At 50.7% G+C, this 21,031-nt stretch overlaps 1 protein-coding gene across 1 annotated transcript in view; it reads right to left on the reverse strand.

The window, feature by feature from the left end:
• LOC146871737 (uncharacterized) overlaps window positions 1-21,031 on the reverse strand; it is a 900,755-nt gene that overhangs the window by 30,289 nt on the left and 849,435 nt on the right. The window contains exon 2 of the mRNA XM_085647997.1: window positions 4,454-6,098. Coding sequence (XP_085504123.1) covers window positions 4,454-5,804 — 1,351 coding nt within the window. The 5' untranslated portion in view covers window positions 5,805-6,098. The remainder of the gene's footprint in view (window positions 1-4,453; window positions 6,099-21,031) is intronic.

Below are 21,031 nucleotides of genomic sequence, written 5' to 3' on the forward strand. Positions count from 1 at the left end.
CTGGTATATGATGCTCACTAGTTAAAGTGATCACCTTGTACCATGCCAAGCAACCCTTATGGTGTGGTTGTAAGTCAACCTTTTCGGACTAGCTGCCCTAGTGGTAGCGTAGGCTAAGCAGTCTTTGAGGCTAAACTCGTGAAGCGTGTTAAGCAAGCTGTTTTACCAAATGCAACCCCCTTTTATACCAATGAAAGGACACCACACAGATATATATTCAAAATATATGTGTATTTATTTATCAAAGTTACCCCTAGTCTCTTTATGAGCACAGGAGCACAAATCGTCAAACAAGATTATCACAGAATACACAGAAGTTGCACTTTATATGGGTAGGCCCTGGTGGCCACTCAAACCATATACTAAAATAGTGGTATAAGTACCACGAACAGAAAAGGGAAAAGGCCTAGGGCCTCTAGAATCGCTGGGCCTACAAGGAGCTAACGTCAGTTAGTGACCAGGAGGTCCACGGGTGGCGTGTGCAGAGCAAATAGTCACACGCGTGCTCCCATAGGTTTCAATGGGTGCGTAAAAAGTACAAAGTTACTGCAAAAGGAATCTTCCGGATGACCTAGGAACTTAAGATTTGGAACACAGGCACTAGAGATGTATTACTACACTTGGGCACAGGTGTGCCAGCTTTACCTCACCCACAGGAAGCGGGTGCATAGGCCTCGAAGTGCGTCGGGTTTCTTCTATCTGTTCCGTGGAGCTTGAAGACAAAGATGCTGCAGGCGGTCGGTCCGGGAGAGATGCAGTGGATCCAAGAGTGGATCGGAGATGTTGAAGACCTGTAAGCAGAGGGGACAGTGTTCACAGTCACTAGCCAGTGACCAGCGTGGCACCAGGTGGGTACCAGGCGATGTCGGGTGCAAACAGGTGATGAGGGGTAGCTTGTCTCCGCAGCCACGTGGTCCCTGAAGGTCGACGACGTCCAGGAGTCGGCTCACGAGCTGTCCCACGCAGGCTCTCGCTGTCGGCGGTGTCGGCGACTTGATCGAAGCAACCAAGCCTTGGCAAAAGCAATTGCAGGAGGATTCGGAAATCAGCTGTTGGTTCTGACCAGCAAGGTCAGAGGGATTGCTCCTTTGGAGGGGAGCAAGGGCCAGTCTGGAGCAACCAGACCAGCGGTGTTTGTCGTAGATTTCGTCGCCAAGATGGCCACTAGCCAGCGGGCCAGCAACCGGTTAGGCGCGTCGAGTGGCAAAATGCAGAAGGGCCCCACGCAGATCGTGGAGATGCTGGAGGGCTCACCTTTGGTGCAGATGCTGCTCGAGGGTTGGGCTTCTCAGGACCCAAAGCACAACTTGGAGGGAGCCTCGGTTGTTGCACTGGTCAGCTTGTCGTAGTCGTTCCAAGATGGCTGGCTCCACGTGTCTCGGTGCCTCCACGGGTCTCCTCTTTTCAGGGACTGTGGATCGGGCGGTGAGAGGTCTGGAGGTCCAGGTCTTGTCAGTCTCTGGGCTCGGGCTCCGGCGGGAGGCGGCGGCAAAGCAGACGTTGATTCGCTGGATGGTGCTTGCGTTAGCAAGGTGGTCACTCCCTGACCACAGGGGAGATTTTCTTCAGTCTTCTGTGCAGCAGAATGTCGAAGTTCCCGTCTTCTTCTTAGTTTCAAGTTGATTCCAGGATGTCTGAAGTCTTAGGACACAGCTCCTACCTTTAAGCGGATTCTAGGGGCCGGACTACCTGCTAGGTCCCTCCCTAAGGGTGGGACCAGGAAGGGGGGTGGTTACACCCCCAATCCTTTGTCCAGCTCGCCCCAGGCCCGGGACTGGTGTGCCCCAGGACCGGTTTGAACTGGCATATGCACCGAGGCTCCTTGTGAGCCACAGGCATGTCTGGTTTCTTTCAAGCCCTACCTGACCAATACACAAAATCCTGTCTGGGGTGGTGCACGCACCTCCCCTGGCAGGAAACCCTTTGTCCACACCTCCCAAGCTGGAAGGACTCCCAGCAGCAGGAGGGCAGACTTGTGTCTGTGGTGGCAGCATCCATTTTGTGGAGCTGAGGCTATGTCTGATTTTACCCGGGTTTCAGGCACTGTACATGTCGTGTCCCTCTAGAAGGGTGGAATGCTAACCCCGTCGCCAGAATTGGCGAGGGGTTAGTATTCCAATTCGTATGACACCTTACTCGACATGTTTTGATAAAGCCAAACCAAAGATAGCATTTAACCGCGAGGTTCATAATGCACTTAAGAGTATATGGTATGACGATATCTGGAAACAGTAGAAGGAAGTTGTTCCGACCACTGCAGACAGGCTCAGCTCATGCCAGAGCACCATCTCACATGGAACCAAGCACTCTGCCTTCAGGATTGTTAAGGCCTGCCATAGGAGTGACTTATAGGTTACCAGGTGTCCCATTTAAGTTTAGGTATAGGTATACTACACCTAAGTAAGAGGTGATTACACCAACTTACCCCAGCTGAGTGATCAGCCAGTTGTGTCAGATTGTTAGGCCAAGCCTGGGGTGGCATAATACATGCTTCAGCCCCTGGCAGGCCTTGGATACACCAATGCCCTGGGTACCTAGTGTACACTGGTACAGGGGCTGACAGGGTGATCCAACCAATTGGGTATGTACCTAGGGTACATGGAGTCCATTTTACAGAGAGAGCAGATAGCCTGAGAGCCTGAATGGCAGGATCTCAGGCCAACTAAGTCGAAAAACCAGCTAGACACTAGGCAAAAATTTGGGGGTAACCATAGTCAGATATCCACCTTCCTACACAACCCCCCCCCAAACGAAGGGAGATAAGGCTGACCTTGACCAGGTAAGCCTATATTGCCCAAGTGGCCATATAAGGAGGAACCAGCACTGGCATGGTTACCCCCTGTCTCATGGTCCACTAAGCAATCCCTCACCCTAAGGGTATCAGAGGGTCTCCACCATAGGGAATCTCTACCTGTGGTGTGTCTTGGCAAAGTAAAAGGCTGGTGTTGAGATGGAGTACTGAAGTGAGTGTCCTCAAAGTGAGGCCTCAGCTTCCTCCAATCATCCTCCACCATGGATGCCTTTCTTTCTTTAACTGAGTTGCACTGTGCTCTCAGGGTCAGCCTCTGGCTACCTAAAGCTGGAGGCTGGGTCCCTTTTGTGGGCTTACTGGAGGGACAGGTCAGGTTTGGGGCCCTAAGGTCCCATGTTTGCCTGTGCCCAACAGAATCCCCCTGGGGGAGGTCCCTAACTACCTGTAAAGGAGATCCCTCAGGAATGTTTTTACCCATCACCTGACTAGGGCTACTAGCCAGGCAATCCTCATTCTTTTGATGGGGGGGTTCTTGTGGACAGGGGCCCTCTGGGGGTCCACTGGCCTCCCTGACCTCTGCAGCCCTGGGCTGACTGAGGCAGGGTAGAGAGAGGCAGGCTACCTGCACCAGACTGGATCCCACCTTGGAAGGGGCCACTGACATCAGAGGCTCTGCCAGGCCAGGCCTGGCTACCTCTGGGGCAGTTCCTTCACAAGGGGTGAGGTCAGATCCCTGAGGAGGCTGACCTTTTCCTAATGTCTGGGGAGAGGGAGACTTTTCTTCCTCCCCACTACTCTCAGTTTGTGTGGAGTGATCCATTGTTTCAGGCTTCACTACACCTATGTCAGTCTGAGTATAGGCTGAGACCATTACAGCCTTGCCAACCTTTTCAGGGGGGCACTCAGTTTGTGTTTGAGCTGGGACTGTCACAGCTCTGCCAGTCCCTACAGGGAAGTCTGTCTGTGCCTGGGCTGTGGCTACCACTGCCCTTCCAACCTTTTCAGGGAGGAAATCTATTTGGACAGGGGTTGTGAATGGCACAACCCCCCTACCCTTTTGTGAAAGGCCTACCATTTTAGAATGGGTGTCTTGTTCAACTCCAGCCCAAGCTGAGAGTTCTAAGTCATTCCCCAGTAAGCAGTCTACAGGCAAGGTTGGGGACACTGCTACCCTTTTAGGGCCAGTGACCCCTCCCCAGCTGAGACATACCTCTGCCATGGGATGACTGTTCTGTTTGCCATCAATGTTAGTCACCTGGTAGGAGAAACCGGGCAAAAGCTGCTCAGAGGGAACTAGCCAATGGGCCACCATTGTGATGCTAGCCCCAGTGTCTCTGTAGGCCTCAGCTTTTGTACCATTGATGTAGGGCTCCTGTCTGTACCTACCCAAAGTGTTGGGACAGGCAGTGAAGTTGGCAAACCCCATGCCACCATCACAGACAAGAGTGGTTGCTGTAGGGGAATTGGCTAAGCCAGGGTCCCCCTGTGTTCCCCAAGTAAACCCACCCAGATTTCTGGGGGCACTCCCACCACCTGGGGGATTACTGCTGACAGTAATAGGTGGTGTGACAGGAGTAATTGGAGGAACAGTTTTGTTTTTAGCCCTTGGGCAACCGCTGTCAGTTTTCCAATGCCCAGGAGTTTTACACTCATGGCAGTAGGGCTTTTTAGCTGTGGTAGAGGAGGGAGCTTGGGACCCACCACCCTGTGTGGAGTTTTGGGGCCCTGAGGAAGGTTTCTCTTTTTCTTTATCCCCACCCTTCTCTTGAGGCTTGGTGGTATCTTTCTTTTGGTCACCACCCTGGTTTTTAGGCCTGATCCTGGTCCTGACCCATTTATCTGCCCTCTTTCCCAATTCTTGGGGAGAGGTCAAATCTGAGTCTACCAGGTGTTGATGGAGAAGCTGGTTTTGACAATTACTTAAAATCTGCTCTCTCATCATCAAATTGTACAATCCTGTATAATCAGACACCTTACTTCCCAGCAACCAACCCTCCAAAGCCTTAGTGGCACATTCCACATATTCAGACCAGTCCTGAGTCTGTGTCTTCTGGGTGTCTCTGAACATTAACCTGTACTGTTCAGTGGTTAAGCCTAACCCATCAACTAGGACACTCTTCAGGACTCTGTAATTTCTGACATCCTCTTCTCTAACAGTGAGGAGTCTATCTCTGCCTCTCCCCTCAAAGGAGAGCCATAAGATTGCTGCCCACTGGTCTTCAGGAACCTGCTGCACTTTGCAGGCTCTCTCAAGAGCAGTCATCCATTTGTGGATGTCATCCCCACTTTTGTAGGGGGGCACAATCTTGGACAGGTTCCTATTGTCAAAGACCCTATCTTTGTCCCTAGGGACATTGCTGCCACCAGTGGGTATAGACCCACTCTCTCTATGCTGCCTAGCCTTGCTCAGTTTTTCTTCCATCAGGGCTACTTCTAGCTCCTGCTTCCTGATCCTCAGCTGGGCTTCCTGCATTCTGGCCTCATGTTCCCTCCTCTGAGGGGTGGTCAGTCTCCTTCTGGAGTGACCTTGAGAGCCTCTAGAGCCATGGGAAGCATTGGAGTCACCTGAGCGATTCCTTTGCCTTCCAAGCCCTGTGTTAAGTCCACTGGGGAGATCCAATGGGGTGAACCCACTGTCAGTCCCCAATAGCCTTAGTTTAGCTGGGCCAAGTATAACACTTGGCACTGGGCTAGTTCTCCCTTCATCCCCACTCACATCTGTATCCCCATCACTTTCTTCCTCTGTGGTAGGCATCCCATCTAAGGGGTGACTATTGGGAAGGGGTACTTCAGTGGCATCTTCAGAAGGGGGGCCTCCTGTTCCTGTCCCTAAGGGGGCTAACTGGGAAGCTTTCTTGAGTGCTCTCTGATTCTCATCATTCTGTAAGAGCTCTCTGAGCTCAGCAGAGTTTGGGTTCTTGGGCTGTTTAAGGCCTCTAAGAGTTGCCAAATGCCTGAGCTCATTCTGATTAAGGGTAGCAAAGCTGGTTGGTGCCCTCTGGGGGTCACTCTCGACAGAGATGGGTACAGTGGACCCCTCTGCCCCGGCCATTGCTCTTAAGTGTGGGTGGATGTGTTGCAATCTACCTACACTTGGGTTTACCTACTAAACCTATCTAGTAGTTGTAGTCAGGGTGTGCTACTCCCTTTGCTCTACAACAACTAAGTTCAGTAGAACTTAAGTATATCTAATCTTGTTTTATATGTACCTACAGGTACCTATGTGATCTTTCAATTGGTAACCAAGAGATTACAATGGTAAAACACAGCAAGCTCAAATCCAACCGCTGCTCACCAATGTGAGAAGTTGGCCTGGTATATGATGCTCACTAGTTAAAGTGATCACCTTGTACCATGCCAAGCAACCCTTATGGTGTGGTTGTAAGTCAACCTTTTCGGACTAGCTGCCCTAGTGGTAGCGTAGGCTAAGCAGTCTTTGAGGCTAAACTCGTGAAGCGTGTTAAGCAAGCTGTTTTACCAAATGCAACCCCCTTTTATACCAATGAAAGGACACCACACAGATATATATTCAAAATATATGTGTATTTATTTATCAAAGTTACCCCTAGTCTCTTTATGAGCACAGGAGCACAAATCGTCAAACAAGATTATCACAGAATACACAGAAGTTGCACTTTATATGGGTAGGCCCTGGTGGCCACTCAAACCATATACTAAAATAGTGGTATAAGTACCACGAACAGAAAAGGGAAAAGGCCTAGGGCCTCTAGAATCGCTGGGCCTACAAGGAGCTAACGTCAGTTAGTGACCAGGAGGTCCACGGGTGGCGTGTGCAGAGCAAATAGTCACACGCGTGCTCCCATAGGTTTCAATGGGTGCGTAAAAAGTACAAAGTTACTGCAAAAGGAATCTTCCGGATGACCTAGGAACTTAAGATTTGGAACACAGGCACTAGAGATGTATTACTACACTTGGGCACAGGTGTGCCAGCTTTACCTCACCCACAGGAAGCGGGTGCATAGGCCTCGAAGTGCGTCGGGTTTCTTCTATCTGTTCCGTGGAGCTTGAAGACAAAGATGCTGCAGGCGGTCGGTCCGGGAGAGATGCAGTGGATCCAAGAGTGGATCGGAGATGTTGAAGACCTGTAAGCAGAGGGGACAGTGTTCACAGTCACTAGCCAGTGACCAGCGTGGCACCAGGTGGGTACCAGGCGATGTCGGGTGCAAACAGGTGATGAGGGGTAGCTTGTCTCCGCAGCCACGTGGTCCCTGAAGGTCGACGACGTCCAGGAGTCGGCTCACGAGCTGTCCCACGCAGGCTCTCGCTGTCGGCGGTGTCGGCGACTTGATCGAAGCAACCAAGCCTTGGCAAAAGCAATTGCAGGAGGATTCGGAAATCAGCTGTTGGTTCTGACCAGCAAGGTCAGAGGGATTGCTCCTTTGGAGGGGAGCAAGGGCCAGTCTGGAGCAACCAGACCAGCGGTGTTTGTCGTAGATTTCGTCGCCAAGATGGCCACTAGCCAGCGGGCCAGCAACCGGTTAGGCGCGTCGAGTGGCAAAATGCAGAAGGGCCCCACGCAGATCGTGGAGATGCTGGAGGGCTCACCTTTGGTGCAGATGCTGCTCGAGGGTTGGGCTTCTCAGGACCCAAAGCACAACTTGGAGGGAGCCTCGGTTGTTGCACTGGTCAGCTTGTCGTAGTCGTTCCAAGATGGCTGGCTCCACGTGTCTCGGTGCCTCCACGGGTCTCCTCTTTTCAGGGACTGTGGATCGGGCGGTGAGAGGTCTGGAGGTCCAGGTCTTGTCAGTCTCTGGGCTCGGGCTCCGGCGGGAGGCGGCGGCAAAGCAGACGTTGATTCGCTGGATGGTGCTTGCGTTAGCAAGGTGGTCACTCCCTGACCACAGGGGAGATTTTCTTCAGTCTTCTGTGCAGCAGAATGTCGAAGTTCCCGTCTTCTTCTTAGTTTCAAGTTGATTCCAGGATGTCTGAAGTCTTAGGACACAGCTCCTACCTTTAAGCGGATTCTAGGGGCCGGACTACCTGCTAGGTCCCTCCCTAAGGGTGGGACCAGGAAGGGGGGTGGTTACACCCCCAATCCTTTGTCCAGCTCGCCCCAGGCCCGGGACTGGTGTGCCCCAGGACCGGTTTGAACTGGCATATGCACCGAGGCTCCTTGTGAGCCACAGGCATGTCTGGTTTCTTTCAAGCCCTACCTGACCAATACACAAAATCCTGTCTGGGGTGGTGCACGCACCTCCCCTGGCAGGAAACCCTTTGTCCACACCTCCCAAGCTGGAAGGACTCCCAGCAGCAGGAGGGCAGACTTGTGTCTGTGGTGGCAGCATCCATTTTGTGGAGCTGAGGCTATGTCTGATTTTACCCGGGTTTCAGGCACTGTACATGTCGTGTCCCTCTAGAAGGGTGGAATGCTAACCCCGTCGCCAGAATTGGCGAGGGGTTAGTATTCCAATTCGTATGACACCTTACTCGACATGTTTTGATAAAGCCAAACCAAAGATAGCATTTAACCGCGAGGTTCATAATGCACTTAAGAGTATATGGTATGACGATATCTGGAAACAGTAGAAGGAAGTTGTTCCGACCACTGCAGACAGGCTCAGCTCATGCCAGAGCACCATCTCACATGGAACCAAGCACTCTGCCTTCAGGATTGTTAAGGCCTGCCATAGGAGTGACTTATAGGTTACCAGGTGTCCCATTTAAGTTTAGGTATAGGTATACTACACCTAAGTAAGAGGTGATTACACCAACTTACCCCAGCTGAGTGATCAGCCAGTTGTGTCAGATTGTTAGGCCAAGCCTGGGGTGGCATAATACATGCTTCAGCCCCTGGCAGGCCTTGGATACACCAATGCCCTGGGTACCTAGTGTACACTGGTACAGGGGCTGACAGGGTGATCCAACCAATTGGGTATGTACCTAGGGTACATGGAGTCCATTTTACAGAGAGAGCAGATAGCCTGAGAGCCTGAATGGCAGGATCTCAGGCCAACTAAGTCGAAAAACCAGCTAGACACTAGGCAAAAATTTGGGGGTAACCATAGTCAGATATCCACCTTCCTACACTCGGGGAGACAAATGAAAAAAGAACTATTGATGGACAGAATGCAGAACAATGTCATACATTCACCCCAGTACAGAGATCTGGGCCTAAATCCATTGTTTTTTTTCTCACCATGCCATTCCAGTTTGGACCCAGCCATATGCAAATCAGTCTTGACCCTTTGTCCAATAGGAACAGTTCAGCCCGAACTGCCAGGCCAGGTCCTCTCTGGACTGGAAACAAGCATCCTAGGACCGGTTTCGGGGTTTCAGCCCTCTTCAACCAGGATAGCTTGACTCCAGTGGCATGGAGAGCACGGGACTCAAGTCTGAGCATACCCTTCCCACTTGGGGTGACAAATGCAAAAAGAACTATTGATGGACAGAATGCAGAACAATGTTATACATTCACTCCTGTACACAGATCTGGGCCGAAATCCATCATTTGTTTGCTTACCATGCCATTCCAGTTTGGACCCAGCCATATGCAAATCAGTCTTGACCCTGTGCCCAGTGGGAACAGTCCAGCCCCAACTGCCCGGCCAGGTCCTCCCTGGACTGGAAACAAGCATCCTAGGACCGGTTTCGAGGTTTCACCCCTCTTCAGCCAGGATAGCTTGATTCCAGTGGCATGGAGAGCACGGGACTTACGTCTGAGCATACCCGTCCCACTCGGGGAGACAAATGCAAAAAGAACTATTGATGGACAGAATGCAGAACAATGTCATACATTCACCCCAGTACAGAGATCTGAGCCTAAATCCATCGTTTGTTTGCTCACCATGCCATTCCAGTTTGGACCCAGCCATATGCAAATCAGTCTTGACCCTGTGCCCAGTGGGAACAGTCCAGCCAAAACTGCGAGGCCAGGTCCTCCCTCGACTGGAAACAAGCATCCTAGGAATGGTTTCGGGGTTTCACCCCTCTTCAGCCAGGAAAGCTTGATTCCAGTGGCATGGAGAGCACGGGACTCACGTCTGAGCATACCCATCCCACTTAGGGTGACAAATGCAAAAAGAACTAATGCTGGACAGAATGCAGAACAATGTCATATTTTCACCCCTGTACACAGATCTGGGCCTAAATCCATTGTTTGCTCACCATGCCATTCCAGTTTGGACCCAGCCATATGCAAATCAGTCTTGACCCTGTGCCCAGTGGGAACAGTCCAGCCGCAACTGCCAGGCCAGGTCCTCCCTAGACTGGAAACAAGCATCCTAGGACCGGTTTCGAGGTTTCACCCCTCTTCAGCCAGTATAGCTTGATTCCAGTGGCATGGAGAGCACGGGACTCACGTCTGAGCATACCTGTCACACTCGGGAAGACAAATGCAAAAAGAACTATTGATGGACAGAATGCAGAAGAATGTCATACATTCACCCCAGTACAGAGATCTGGGTCTTAATCCATTGTTTTTTTCTTTACCATGCCATTCCAGTTTGGACCCAGCCATATGCAAATCTGTCTTGACTCTGTGCCCAATATGAACAGTTCAGCCCGAACTGCCAGGCCAGGTTCTCCCTGGACATGAAACAAGCATCCTAGGACCGGTTTCGGGGTTTCATCCCTCTTCAACCAAGATAGCTTGATTCCAGTGGCATGGAGAGCACGGGACTCAAGTCTGAGCATACACGTCCCACTCGGGGTGACAAATGCAAAAAGAACTATTGATGGACAGAATGCAGAACAATGTCATACATTCACCCGAGTACAGAGATCTGAGCCTAAATCCATCGTTTGTTTGCTCACCATGCATTTCCAGTTTGGACCCAGCCATATGCAAATCAGTCTTGACCCTGTTCCCAGTGGGAACAGTCCAGCCCGAACTGCCCGGCCAGGTCCTCCCTGGACTGGAAACAAGCATCCTAGGACCGGTTTCGAGATTTCACCCCTCTTCAGCCAGGATAGCTTGATTCCAGTGGCATGGAGAGCACGGGAATTACGTCTGAGCATACCCGTCACACTCGGGGAGACAAATGAAAAAATAACTATTGATGGACAGAATGCAGAACAATGTCATACATTCACCCCAGTACAGAGATCTGGGCCTAAATCCATTGTTTTTTTTCTCACCATGCCATTCCAGTTTGGACCCAGCCATATGCAAATCAGTCTTGACCCTGTGTCCAATAGGAACAGTTCAGCCCGAACTGCCAGGCCAGGTCCTCTCTGGACTGGAAACAAGCATCCTAGGACCGGTTTCGGGGTTTCAGCCCTCTTCAACCAGGATAGCTTGACTCCAGTGGCATGGAGAGCACGGGACTCAAGTCTGAGCATACACGTCCCCCTCGGGGTGAGAAATGCAAAAAGAACTATTGATGGACAGAATGCAGAACAATGTCATACATTCACCCCAGTACAGAGATCTGAGCCTAAATCCATCGTTTGTTTGCTCACCATGCCATTCCAGTTTGGACCCAGCCATATGCAAATCAGTCTTGACCCTGTGCCCAGTGGGAACAGTCCAGCCCCAACTGCCAGGCCAGGTCCTCCCTAGACTGGAAACAAGCATCCTAGGACCGGTTTCGAGGTTTCACCCCTCTTCAGCCAGGAAAGCTTGATTCCAGTGGCATGGAGAGCACGGGACTCACGTCTGAGCATACCCTTCCCACTTGGGGTGACAAATGCAAAAAGAACTATTGATGGACAGAATGCAGAACAATGTTATACATTCACTCCTGTACACAGATCTGGGCCGAAATCCATCATTTGTTTGCTTACCATGCCATTCCAGTTTGGACCCAGCCATATGCAAATCAGTCTTGACCCTGTGCCCAGTGGGAACAGTCCAGCCCCAACTGCCCGGCCAGGTCCTCCCTGGACTGGAAACAAGCATCCTAGGACCGGTTTCGAGGTTTCACCCCTCTGCAGCCAGGATAGCTTGATTCCAGTGGCATGGAGAGCACGGGACTTACGTCTGAGCATACCCGTCACACTCGGGGAGACAAATGCAAAAAGAACTATTGATGGACAGAATGCAGAACAATGTCATACATTCACCCCAGTACAGAGATCTGGGCCTAAATCCATTGTTTTTTTTCTCACCATACCATTCCAGTTTGGACCCAGCCATATAATAATAATAATAATAATAATACCGATATTTATATAGCGCGAACAGCTACCTCGCAAGGAGGTGTCCCGGCGCTGAGTAATCATTTTTTCCAGGCAAAAGATGGGCGGAGAAAAAGGGAGGGAGTGTTTAGTTATTCTGGGAAAAGAGCCAAGTCTTTAGCTGCCTCTTAAAACTGGCTTCCGTTGGAGCCAATTGGATGTTGGCCGGTAGAGCATTCCAGAGTGTCGCCGTGCAGGCAGAGAAGGATCTGCCTCCGAGTCTGGCTCTCCTGGCGCGGGGGATAGAAAGCTGGTGTCGTGAATTAGAGCGCAAACATCTCTCCTGATAGTATCTGGGGAGTCTAAGCTTTAAATAGTTAGGACAGGTCCCCTTTTGGGCTCTAAACGCCAGAGTTAGAGCTTTAAACTTGATTCTGCAGGCTACAGGGAGCCAATGCAGATCGCGCAAGTGCGGAGAGACATGCTGTTTAAAAGGGATGTTTTTTAGCAGTCTCGCAGCCGCATTCTGCACGATCTGCAATCGTTGCACCAGATATTTGGGTAGGCCAAGGTAGAGGCCGTTTGCGTAATCCAGTCTGGAAGTGACTGTAGCATGGACCACCGTCTTGCGACAGTCTTCAGGCAGAAGGGACAGAAATTTGCGTAGGTTTCTTAGTTTATGGAGACAGCACGCAGAGACCTGCTGTATGTGTGGAGAGAAGGAAAGACTCTCATCCCATCTTACTCCCAGATTTTTCGCATTGGTGCTGGTTCGAGGAGGGAAACCCATTTCGGAGGGCCACCACAGGCTAGGGGGGGGCCGAGTATGTTTGCCAAAGAAGATGACCTCCGTCTTACTCGCATTCAGTTTGAGTTTGTTTGCATTCATCCAATTGGCAACATCTCGCAAGCATCCCTTCATATTGCTGAAGGCTGCCTCTGAAACATCCGAGAAGGGGAAAATTAGTTGAGTGTCATCGGCGTATGAAATCGCCTTGACGCCCCATTTAGCAATAAGAGAAAAGAGTGGAGCCAGATAAATATTAAAAAGTAATGGACTGAGGGCCGAGCCCTGAGGGACACCACACCAGAGGGGTTTGGGTTTAGAAGAAAGGGGGCCCAAGGCTACTTTCTGGGTGCGATCAGTGAGATAAGATTGTAGCCAGCCCAGAGCCTTATCTTCCAGGCCTGAATTTTTTAGCCTTAGCAGTAGCCTCCCGTGATCCACAGTATCAAAAGCGGCAGATAGATCCAGGAGCACCAACATAGCCGATGCTCCTGAATCTAAAGACCACCTGATCGTCTCAGCCACTTCTATCAGAGCGGTCTCGGTGCTAAAGCCCGCCCTGAAACCTGACTGGGTTTCATGCAGTATGTCTCTTTCTTCTATGCAAATCAGTCTTGACCCTGTGTCCAATAGGAACAGTTCAGCCCGAACTGCCAGGCCAGGTCCTCTCTGGACTGGAAACAAGCATCCTAGGACCGGTTTCGGGGTTTCAGCCCTCTTCAACCAGGATAGCTTGACTCCAGTGGCATGGAGAGCACGGGACTCAAGTCTGAGCATACACGTCCCACTCGGGGTGACAAATGCAAAAAGAACTATTGATGGACAGAATGCAGAACAATGTCATACATTCAACCCAGTACAGAGATCTGGGCCTAAATCCATTGTTTGTTTGCTCACCATGCCATTGCAGTTGGGACCCAGCCATATGCAAATCAGTCTTGACCCTGTGCCCAATGGGAACAGTCCAGCCCGAACTGCCAGGCCAGATACTCCCTGGACTGGAAACAAGCATCCTAGGACCGGTTTCAAGGTTTCACCCCTCTTCAGCCAGGAAAGCTTGATTCCAGTGGGATGGAGAGCACAGGACTCACGTCTGAGCATACCCATTCCACTTAGGGTGACAAATGCAAAAAGAACTATTGATGGACAGAATGCAGAACAATGTCATACATTCACCCCAGTACAGAGATCTGGGTCTAAATCCATTGTTTTTTTCTTTACCATGCCATTCCAGTTTGGACCCAGCCATATGCAAATCTGTCTTGACACTGTGCCCAATAGGAACAGTTCAGCCCGAACTGCCAGGCCAGGTCCTACCTGGACAGAAAACAAGCATCCTAGGACCGGTTTCATGGTTTCACCTCTCTTCAACCAGGATAGCTTGATTCCAGTGGCATGGAGAGCACGGAACTCAAATCTGAGCATACACGTCCCACTCGGGGTGACAAATGCAAAAAGAACTATTGAGGGACAGAATGCAGAACAATGTCATACATTCACCCCAGTACAGAGATCTGGGCCTAAATCCATTGTTTGTTTGCTCACCATGCCATTCCACTTGGGACCCAGCCATATGCAAATCAGTCTTGACCCTGTGCCCAATGGGAACAGTCCAGCCTGAACTGCCAGGCTAGGTCCTTGCTGGACTGGAAACAAGCATTCTAGGACCGGTTTCGGGGTTTCACCCCTCTTCAGCCAGGATAGCTTGATTCCAGTGGCATGGAGAGCACGGGACTCACGTCTGAGCATACCCATCCCACTTAGGGTGTCAAGTGCAAAAAGAACTAATGCTGGACAGAATGCAGAACAATATCATATATTCACCCCTGTACACAGATCTGGGCCTAAATCCATTGTTTGCTCACCATGCCATTCCAGTTTGGACCCAGCCATATGCACATCAGTCTTGACCCTGTGCCCAGTGGGAACAGTCAAGCCCCAACTGCCAGGCCAGGTCCTCCCTAGACTGGAAATAAGTATCCTAGGACCGGTTTCGAGGTTTCACCCCTCTTCAGCCAGTATAGCTTGATTCCAGTGGCATGGAGAGCACGGGACTCACGTCTGAGCATACCTGTCACACTCGGGGAGACAAATGCAAAAAGAACTATTGATGGACAGAATGCAGAACAATGTCATATATTCACCCCAGTACAGAGATCTGGGCCTAAATCCATTGTTTTTTTCTTTACCATGCCATTCCAGTTTGGACCCAGCCATATGCAAATCTGTCTTGACACTGTGCCCAATAGGAACAGTTCAGCCCGAACTGCCAGTCCAGGTCCTCCCTGGACAGGAAACAAGCATCCTAGGACCGGTTTCGGGGTTTCACCCATCTTTAACCAAAGATAGCTTGATTCCAGTGGCATGGAGAGCACGGGATTCAAGTCTGAGCATACACGTCTAACTCGGGGTGACAAATGCAAAAAGAACTATTGATGGACAGAATGCAGAACAATGTCATACATTCAACCCAGTAGAGATCTGGGCCTAAATCCATTGTTTGTTTGCTCACCATGCCATTCCACTTGGGACCCAGCCATAAGCAAATCAGTCTTGACTCTGTGCCCAATGGGAACAGTCCAGCCCGAACTGCCAGGCCCTCCCTGGACTGGAAACAAGCATTCTAGGACCGGTTTCAGGGTTTCACCCCTCTTCAGCCAGAACAGCTTGATTCCAGCGTCATGGAGAGCATGGGACTCACGTCTGAGCATACCCGTCCCACTCGGGGTGACAAATGCAAAAAGAAGTATTGATGGACAGAATGCAGAACAATGTCATACATTCACCCCAGTACAGAGATCTGGGCCTAAATCCATTGTTTGTTTGCTCACCATGCCATTCCAGTTTGGATCCAGCCATATGCAAATCAGTCTTGACCCTGTGCCCAATGGGAACAGTCAAGCCCGAACCTCCAGGCCAGGTACTCCCTGGACTGGAAACAAGCATTCTAGGACCGGTTTTGGGGTTTCACCCCTCTTCAGCCAGGATAGCTTGATTCCAGTGGCAAGGAGGGCACGGGACTCACGTCTGAGCATACCCGTCCCACTCGGGGTGACAAATGCAAAAATAACTATTGATGGACAGAATGCTGAACAATGTCATACATTCACCCCAGTACAGAGATCTGGGCCTAAATCCATCATTTGTTTGCTCACCATGCCATTCCAGTTTGGACCCAGCCATATGCACATCAGTCTTGACCCTGTGCCCAATGGGAACAATCCAGCCCGAACTTCCAGGCCAGGTCCTCCCTGGACTGGAAACAAGCATCCAAGGACCGGTTTCGGGTTTTCACCCCTCTTCAGCCAGGATAGCTTGATTCTAGTGGCATGGAGAGCACGGGACTCACATCTGAGCACACCCGTCCCACTCGGGGTGACAAATGCAAAAAGGACTATTGATGGACAGAATGCAGAACAATGTCATACATTCACCCCAGTGCAGAGATCTGGGCCTAAATCCATAGTTTTTTTGCTCACCATGCCATTCCAGTTTGGACCCAGCCATTGGCAAATCAGTCTTGACCCTGTGCCCAATAGGAACAGTCCAGCCCAAACTGCGAGGCCAGGTCCTCCCTCGACTGGAAACAAGCATCCTAGGAATGGTTTCGGGGTTTCACCCCTCTTCAGCCAGGAAAGGTTGATTCCAGTGGCATGGAGAGCACGGGACTCACGTCTGAGCATACCCATCCCACTTAGGGTGACAAATGCAAAAAGAACTAATGCTGGACAGAATGCAGAACAATGTCATATATTCACCCCTGTACACAGATCTGGGCCTAAATCCATTGTTTGCTCACCATGCCATTCCAGTTTGGACCCAGCCATATGCAAATCTGTCTTGACACTGTGCCCAATAGGAACAGTTCAGCCCGAACTGCCAGGCCAGGTCCTCCCTGGACAGGAAACAAGCATCCTAGGACCGGTTTCGGGGTTTCACCCCTCTTCAACCAGGATAGCTTGATTCCAGTGGCATGGAGAGCACGGGACTCAAGTCTGAGCATACACGTCCCACTCGGGATGACAAATGCAAAAAGAACTATTGATGAACAGAATGCAGAACAATGTCATACATTCAACCCAGTACAGCGATCTGGGCCTAAATCCATCGTTTGTTTGCTCACCATGCCATTTCAGTTGAGACCCAGCCATATGCAAATCAGTCATGACCCTGTGCCCAATGGGAACAGCCCAGCCCGAACTGCCAGGCTAGGTCCTTCCTGGACTGGAAACAAGCATTCTAGGACCGGTTTCGGGGTTTCACCCCTCTTCAGCCAGGATAGCTTGATTCCAGTGGCATGGAGAGCACGGGACTCGCTCCTGAACATACCCGTCCCACTCGGGGTGACAAATGCAAAAAGAACTATTGATGGACAGAATGCAGAACAATGTCATACATTCACCACATTACAGAGATCTGAACCTAAATCCATCGTTTGTTTGCTCACCATGCCATTCCAGTTTGGACCCAGCCATATGCAAATCGGTCTTGACCCTGTGCCCAATAGGAACAGTCCAGCCCGAACTGCCAGGCCAGGTACTCCCTGGACTGGAAACAAGCATTCTAGGACCGGTTTTGGGGTTTCACCCCTCTTCAGCCAGGATAGCTTGATTCCAGTGGCAAGGAGAGCACGGGACTCACGTCTGAGCATACACGTCCCACTCGGGGTGACAAATTCAAAAAGAACTATTGATGGACAGAATGCAGAACAATGTCATACATTCAACCCAGTACAGCGATCTGGGCCTAAATGCATCGTTTGTTTGCTCACCATGCCATTTCAGTTGAGACCCAGCCATATGCAAATCAGTCTTGACCCTGTGCCCAATGGGAACAGTCCAGCCCGAACTGCCAGGCTAGGTCCTTCCTGGACTGGAAAAAAAGCATTCTAGGACCGGTTTCGGGGTTTCACCCCTCTTCAGCCAGGATAGCTTGATTCCAGTGGCATGGAGAGCACGGGACTCACACCTGAACATACCCGTCCCACTCGGGATGACAAATGCAAAAAGAACTATTGATGGACAGAATGCAGAACAATGTCATACATTCACCCCAGTACAGAGAACTGGGCCTAAATCCATTGTTTTTTTCTTTACCATGCCATTCCAGTTTGGACCCAGCCATATGCAAATCTGTCTTGACACTGTGCCCAATAGGAACAGTTCAGCCCGAACTGCCAGGCCAGGTCCTCCCTGGACAGGAAACAAGCATCCTAGGACCGGTTTCGGGGTTTCACCCCTCTTAAACCAAGATAGCTTGATTCCAGTGGCATGGAGAGCACGGGACTCAAGTCTGAGCATACACGTCCCACTCGGGGAGATAAATGCAAAAAGAACTATTGATGGACAGAATGCAGAACAATGTCATACATTCACCCCAGTACAGAGATCTGAACCTAAATCCATCGTTTGTTTGCTCACCATGCCATTCCAGTTTGGACCCAGCCATATGCAAATCAGTCTTGACACTGTGCCCAATGGGAACAGTCCAGTCCGAACTGCTAGGCCCTCCCTGGACTGGAAACAAGCCTTCTAGGACCGGTTTCAGGGTTTCACCCCTCTTCAGCCAGAACAGCTTGATTCCAGCGTCATGGAGAGCATGGGACTCACGTCTGAGCATACCCGTCCCACTCGGGGTGACAAATGCAAAAAGAACTATTGATGGACAGAATGCAGAACAATGTCATACATTCACCCCAGTACAGAGATCTGGGCCTAAATCCATCATTTGTTTGCTCACCATGCCATTCCAGTTTGGACCCAGCCATATGCCCATCAGTCTTGACCCTGTGCCCAATGGGAACAATCCAGACCGGACTTCCAGGCCAGGTCCTCCCTGGACTGGAAACAAGCATCGAAGGACCGGTTTTGGGTTTTTACCCCTCTTCAGCCAGGATAGCTTGATTCCAGTGGCATGGAGAGCACGGGACTCACGTCTGAGCATACCCGTCCCACTCGGGGTGACAAATGCAAAAAGTACTATTGATGGACAGAATGCAGAACAATGTCATACATTCACCCCAGTACAGAGATCTGAGCCTAAATCCATCGTTTGTTTGCTCACCATGACATTCCAGTTGGGTCCCAGCCATATGCAAATCAGTCTTGACCCTGTGCCCAGTGGGAACAGTCCAGCCCAAACTGCGAGGCCAGGTCCTCCCTCGACTGGAAACAAGCATCCTAGGAATGGTTTCGGGGTTTCACCCCTCTTCAGCCAGGAAAGGTTGATTCCAGTGGCATGGGGAGCACGGGACTCACGTCTGAGCATACCCATCCCACTTAGGGTGACAAATACAAAAAGAACTAATGCTGGACAGAATGCAGAACAATGTCATATATTCACCCCTGTACACAGATCTGGGCCTAAATCCATTGTTTGCTCACCATGCCATTCCAGTTTGGACCCAGCCATATGCAAATCAGTCTTGACCCTGTGCCCAATGGGAACAGTCCAGCCCAAACTGCCAGGCCAGGTCCTCCCTGGACAGGAAACAAGCATCCTAGGACCGGTTTCGGGGTTTCACCCCTCTTCAACCAGGATAGCTTGATTCCAGTGGCATGGAGAGCACGGGACTCACGTCTGAGCATACCTGTCACACTCGGGGAGACAAATGCAAAAAGAACTATTGATGGACAGAATGCAGAACAATGTCATACATTCACCCCAGTACAGAGATCTGGGCCTAAATCCATTGTTTTTTTCTTTACCATGCCATTCCAGTTTGGACCCAGCCATATGCAAATCTGTCTTGACACTGTGCCCAATAGGAACAGTTCAGCCCGAACTGCCAGGCCAGGTCCTTCCTGGACAGGAAACAAGCATCCTAGGACCGGTTTCGGGGTTTCACCACTCTTCAACCAGGATAGCTTGATTCCAGTGGCATGGAGAGCACGGGACTCAAGTCTGAGCATACACGTCCCACTCGAGGTGACAAATGCAAAAAGAACTATTGATGAACAGAATGCAGAACAATGTCATACATTCAACCCAGTACAGCGATCTGGGCCTAAATCCATCGTTTGTTTGCTCACCATGCCATTTCAGTTGAGACCCAGCCATATGCAAATCAGTCATGACCCTGTTGCCAATGGGAACAGTGCAGCCCGAACTGCCAGGCTAGGTCCTTCCTGGACTGGAAACAAGCATTCTAGGACCGGTTTCGGGGTTTCACCCCTCTTCAGCCAGGATAGCTTGATTCCAGTGGCATGGAGAGCACGGGACTCACGCCTGAACATACCCGTCCCACTCGGGGTGACAAATGCAAAAAGAACTATTGATGGACAGAATGCAGAACAATGTCATACATTCACCACATTACAGAGATCTGAACCTAAATCCATTGTTTGTTTGCTCACCATGCCATTCCAGTTTGGACCCAGCCATATGCAAATCAGTCTTGACACTGTGCCCAATGGGAACAGTCCAGTCCGAACTGCTAGGCCCTTCCTGGACTGGAAACAAGCCTTCTAGGACCGGTTTCAGGGTTTCACCTCTCTTCAGCCAGAACAGCTTGATTCCAGCGGCATGGAGAGCATGGGACTCACGTCTGAGCATACCAGTCCCACTCGGGGTGACAAATGCAAAAAGAACTATTGATGGACAGAATGCAGAACAATGTCATACATGCACCCCAGTACAGAGATCTGGGCCTAAATCCATTGTTTGTTTGCTTACCATGCCATTCCAGTTTGGATCCAGCCATATGCAAATCAGTCTTGACCCTGTGCCCAATGGGAACAGTCCAGCCCGAACTGCCAGGCCAGGTACTCCCTGGACTGGAAACAAGCATTCTAGGACCGGTTTTGGGGTTTCACCCCTCTTCAGCCAGGATAGCTTGATTCCAGTGGCAAGGAGAGCACGGGACTCACGTCTGAGCATACCCGTCCCACTCGGGGTGACAAATGCAAAAATAACTATTGATGGACAGAATGCTGAACAATGTCATACATTCACCCCAGTACAGAGATCTGAGCCTAAATCCATTGTTTGTTTGCTCACCATGACATTCCAGTTTGGACCCAGCCATATGCAAATCAGTCTTGACCCTGTGCCCAGTGGGAACAGTCCAGCCCAAACTGCGAGGCCAGGTCCTCCCTCGACTGGAAACAAGCATCCTAGGAATGGTTTCGGGGTTTCACCCCTCTTCAGCCAGGAAAGGTTGATTCCAGTGGCATGGAGAGCACGGGACTCACGTCTGAGCATACCCATCCCACTTAGGGTGACAAATGCAAAAAGAACTAATGCTGGACAGAATGCAGAACAATGTCATATATTCACCCCTGTACACAGATCTGGGCCTAAATCCATTGTTTGCTCACCATGCCATTCCAGTTTGGACCCAGCCATATGCAAATCAGTCTTGACCCTGTGCCCAGTGGGAACAGTCCAGCCCCAACTGCCAGGCCAGGTCCTCC

This window comes from Triturus cristatus, chromosome 1_1 (genome assembly GCF_964204655.1).
Source record: "Triturus cristatus chromosome 1_1, aTriCri1.1, whole genome shotgun sequence".
NCBI lineage: Eukaryota > Metazoa > Chordata > Amphibia > Caudata > Salamandridae > Triturus > Triturus cristatus.